The sequence below is a fragment of the Equus caballus genome, chromosome 20, assembly GCF_041296265.1.
Source record: "Equus caballus isolate H_3958 breed thoroughbred chromosome 20, TB-T2T, whole genome shotgun sequence".
In the NCBI taxonomy this organism is placed as follows: domain Eukaryota; kingdom Metazoa; phylum Chordata; class Mammalia; order Perissodactyla; family Equidae; genus Equus; species Equus caballus.
The window spans coordinates 32224117-32228850 of NC_091703.1; the positions used below are offsets into that span (position 1 = coordinate 32224117).

The 4734-nt window shown below is 56.7% G+C and overlaps 1 protein-coding gene across 2 annotated transcripts; it reads left to right on the top strand.

Moving 5' to 3' along the window:
• The first annotated feature begins 629 nt into the window (after positions 1-629).
• LOC138919609 (patr class I histocompatibility antigen, A-126 alpha chain-like) lies at positions 630-4284 on the top strand. Of its 2 annotated transcripts, none has more exons than XM_070245077.1 (8): positions 630-806; positions 1151-1420; positions 1661-1936; positions 2539-2814; positions 2939-3043; positions 3464-3496; positions 3645-3689; positions 3851-4284. In XM_070245077.1, exons 1-8 carry the CDS (start codon positions 734-736, stop codon positions 3853-3855), a joined length of 1083 nt encoding a protein of 360 aa, XP_070101178.1. In that variant the 5' UTR covers positions 630-733; the 3' UTR covers positions 3856-4284. The 2 variants fall into 2 exon arrangements, with proteins under 2 accessions (XP_070101178.1, XP_070101177.1); XM_070245076.1 differs by having other exon boundaries at positions 675-806; positions 4201-4284.
• The last annotated feature ends 450 nt before the right edge of the window (positions 4285-4734 follow it).

Genomic DNA, 4734 nt, shown 5'->3' on the forward strand with positions numbered 1-4734 from the left:
ATATCTGTCTGAGGCGGTATTTTTTTCATATACTTCAACCAAAACAACAGATGAAATGAAGAGCAAATGTGAAGAGTCAGTGATCTTCTAATCCCAGACAAGAAAGAGACTTGCAAAAACATGAAGTGTAAAAAGACCCATTCTTCTCCTACCTTATTCTGGGAAATTGTTATTTTTCAGAAAAACGTTATTTCTTTTAACTAGCAGTGGGTTATAAATATTATTCTAAATAAATTAATTAAAATATTTAAAAACTTTTGTTCCTAGTAAGGTAAATATTGATAGATATAACCAACATAAACAAATTATCCTCGGGGCCCTCGCTAATATGAAGACTGTGTGGATATCCTGAAACTAAAGTGCTTGAGAATCGCTGACTCAAACAGCCCCTGGGCCAGGACTCAGGGAGACGGTGTGACAAAGAGCTCTCGGTGCAGGAGGAGAGGGGTCAGGGCAAAGTCCCAGGTCCCCGGACGTGGCTCTCAGGGTCTCCGCCCGAGGGCGGAGTCTGGGGCGGGGAAACTCAGTGTTGGGGAGTCCCCGTCTCCTGAGTTTCACTTCTGCCTCTCGCAACCTGTGTCTTGTCCTCCTGCCTGGAGACTCATGACGCGACCCCAGTTCTCACTCCTATTGCGTGTCCGGTTTCTAGAGAAGCCAATCAGCGTCTCCGCTGCTCCGGGTTATAAAGTCTGCACTGAGCACCCAGGGCTCAGAGTCTCCCCAGATCGTGAGGATGCGGGTCATGATGCCCCCAACCTTCCTCCTGCTGCTCTCGGGGGCCCTGACCCTGACCGAGACCTGGGCGGGTGAGTGCGGGGTCGGGAGGAAACGGCCTCTGCGGGGGGCGTAGCGAGGGGACCGCGCAGCGGGGGCGCAGGACCCCTGGGGAAGGCGCGTCTCCGCGGACCCAGCCCGAGACCCGCCCAGCGCGCCCCACCTCGCCCCCGCCGTGTCCTAACCCCGCTCCTTCCCTCCCCAGTCTCCCGCCCTCGCCTCTCCCCCACTGGGGTCTCCCGCGCTTCTCGGTCCGCCGCCCCTTTTCCGTCTCACGACCCCATAGCCCCCTCCCGCTCCCGGCCCCATCACCCTCGGACCCGGGACCCGCACCGGGAGGAGGGTCGGCCGCCTCTCAGCCCCTCCCCGCCCCCAGGCTTCCACTCCCTGAGGTATTTCTACACCGCCGTGTCCCGGCCCGGCCGCGGGGAGCCCCGCTTCGTCGCCGTCGGCTACGTGGACGACACGCAGTTCGTGCGGTTCGACAGCGACGCCGCGAGTCCGAGGATGGAGCCGCGGGCGCCGTGGGTGGAGCAGGAGGGGCCGGAGTATTGGGAGCTGAACACGCAGCGCGCCAAGGACACCGCACAGACTTTCCGAGTGAACCTGAACAACCTGCGCGGCTACTACAACCAGAGCGAGGCCGGTGAGCGACGCGGGCCCGGGTCCAGGCCGCGCCCCCCATCCCCACGGACGAGCCGGGGTGTCCCCGAGTCTCCGGGTCCGAGATTCACCCCGAGGCTGCGGGACCCGCCCGGACCCCCGACCCGGGAAGAGCCGGCGGGGACTTTTCCGCGGTTTCATTTTCAGTTTAGGTTTAATCTCTGCGGGGGGCGGGGGCGGGGGCGGGGCCGAGTGGGCGGGGCTGACCTCGGGGCGGGGTCAGGGTCTCACACCCTCCAGGGGATGTGTGGCTGCTACGTGGGGCCGGACGGGCGCGTTCTCCGTGGGTACAGTCAGTCCGCCTACGACGGCGCCGATTACATCGCCCTGAAGGAGGACCTGCGCTCCTGGACCGCGGCGGACACGGCGGCTCAGATCACCCGGCGCAAGTGGGAGGAGGACGGTGTGGCGGAGGGCTTCAGGAACTACCTAGAGGGCACGTGCGTGGAGTGGCTCCGCAGATACCTGGAGATCGGGAAGGAGACGCTGCAGCGCGCGGGTACGAGGGGCCGCGGGGCCTCCCGATCTCCCCTCGGGCTGGGCAGGCTTCCCACAAGGAGGGAGGAAATGGGGGTCAGTGTCAGAACATCCTCCCTCAGAAAAGAAAGGAATCCACGCAGGTTTTCATATTCTGTGATGACTCGCCCAGAGGGCCCGCCCTTCTCTAAAGGACAGTGAAGGAATCCGGTTTCTTCAGGAATAGGAGGGCAGACCACCCCTGAAATCGCTGCCCTTGGTTCCCTTTGACCCTGGCAGCCATCTTGTGACCCATGACTTTCTCAAGGCCTTGTTCTCGGCCTGAGAACATCTTTGCAGGTCTGACTCCAGCTTTTGTGAGTCATTCACCCTCCATCCAGATCAGAACCAGAAGTCTGTGTTCTCCTGTTTAGAGACCTGAAGGCTCGTACCCTGGGCTCTCACCGTGATTCTAGAACTTTCCAAGGACTCTGAGCTTATCCTGGATCCGGAAGTCCAGGCTGGTGTCTGGGTTCTGTGCTTCCTCTTTCCAAACCAACTGTCCTGTCCGTTCTCAGCATGGTCACATGAGTGCTGCTTCAGCGGCCCATGGAGGTAACTGAATTTTCTGACCCTTCTCCTCAGACCCGCCAAAGACACATGTGACCCACCACCCCATCTCTGACCGTGAGGTCACCCTGAGGTGCTGGGCCCTGGGCTTCTACCCTGCGGAGATCACCCTGACCTGGCAGCGTGATGGGGAGGACCTGACCCAGGACACGGAGCTTGTGGAGACCAGGCCTGCAGGGGACGGAACCTTCCAGAAGTGGGCGGCTGTGGTGGTGCCTTCTGGAGAGGAGCAGAGATACACGTGCCATGTGCAGCACAAGGGGCTGCCTGAGCCTGTCACCCGGAGATGGGGTAAGGAGGGAGCCGTGGGCTCAGAGCCTCTTCTCAGGGAAATCAGGACCCCTTCTGGAGACCTTCAGCAGGGTCAGGGCTGAGGCCTAAGGTCAGAGCCCCTCACCTTCCCTTCCCTTCCCAGAGCCGCCTCCTCAGTCCATCATCCTCATCGTGGGCGTCCTTGCTGGCCTGGTTCTCCTGGGAGCTGTGGGGGCTGGAGCTGTGATGTGGAGGAAGAAGCGCTCAGGTAGGGAAGGGGGTTTGGGATCTGAGTTTTGTTATCCCCCTGGGGGTTTCAAGAACCAAGCAGAACTTGCCCTGCCCTGTTATTGAGACGTACCATCCACACTCATGCACTTGCCATTTTGGAGCGGATTGCTAACACTGTTTTGTAAAGTGCTTATGAAAATGAAAGAGATTTTTTCACCTTGATAATTCTGGTGCTGGGGACCTGATTCCCAGCAGTCAAAGGTCAGAGGGGAGGGTCGCTGCTGAGGACAGACGTCCAGGAGAGCAGTTGGTCCAGTCCTCACACATCTCTTTTCTCATGTTTCTCAATCCTGCCCTGGGTCTTCAGTCATGCTTCTAGAAACTTCCCTGTGGTCCAGGACTAGGGGGTTCCTCTAGGATCTCATGGCCCAGCCTTCTTCCTGTTTTCTTCCCACAGGTGAAAAAAGAGGGATTTACGTGCAGGCTGCAAGTAAGTTTGAGTGGGGAATTGATCCCTGAGACCCTTGAAATAGTGTAGACAGGAGCCCTGGGGGGTGGGGAGCTCACTCACCCTGTAGTTCCTCCTTTAGTCTCATCTTCTCTGGGCTCTGACCACTTCCTGTTTTGTTCTACCCCAGACAGTGACAGTGCCCAGGGATCTGATGCGTCTCTCCCACAGAAAGGTGAGACTTGGACGGCCTGGGTGGGGAGGGGCTTTGGGGCAGAGGGGACACAACTGGTTTATGGGGATTCTTTGGCGTATTTTGAGCATGCAGAGGGCTGTTGAGAATGTCAACGCTTATGTGACTGACATGAATTTGTTCATGATTATTTTCTTGTACAGTGTGAGACAGTGGCCTTGTTGGAGACCAAGTGATGCAAGATTTGTTCATGCTCCTACTTTGTCACTTCAGATCCCCTGAGTTCTCTTTCTGCAGCTGGCATCTGAATGTGTCTGTGTTCCTATTGGCATAATGAGAGGAGGTGGGGAAATTGACCCACCCCTGCCTTCCACAACCCCCTCCCCACACTGACCTTTGTGCTTTCCCTGATGAAATGTCCTGTTGCAGCAGAGGTGGGGCTGGGCCAGCTCCCTCCCTGTCTTAACTTCCTGTTGCACTCACTAGTGATCATTTGCTTCCTTACTGAAAATATGAATCCAGATATGAATTTTTTTCTAATTCTTGTTCTAAGGGATTGATGTGTTAATTAAAGAAGAAGATTCCTAAAGTTTGAGAGTGGAAATAAATGGAAGCACTGAGAACTTTCCAGAAGTCATGTTTGCTGTGCGGAGTCTGCGTGTGGATTAGGCCTGTGCACAGTCGGTGTTCAGTACATCGTGGGCTGTGATGTTGTCATTCCTTGGCTGGCGCATCTCTCTGCTCCTTTGTCCTGGTTCCTTCTACAGAACCTTGTTCCATCAGTACCTGTGATCACAGGGATGAGGACATCACCTGGGTGTTGTCATGTCTTCAGGACCGTGGGCAGCGAGGGCTTCCTGTGGCCAGGTCAGCCAAGGCTCCGTCCAGGGTCCAGCCCTCAGCCCCTGCCTTTTGTGTGTTTAGACTTTGTTTCTTTGGGAGTTTTTTTGGATTATACCTGTTCTTTTTCATGTTTTGAGTTCTGGTTTCATTCTCCTCTGGGTGTCCCCGTCTCTGACAGCAGCGGGAGTCGTTTGGCCTGTCATTGTCCCCATGAGGCCCAGGGTGGCCCCTGCACACAGGAGAC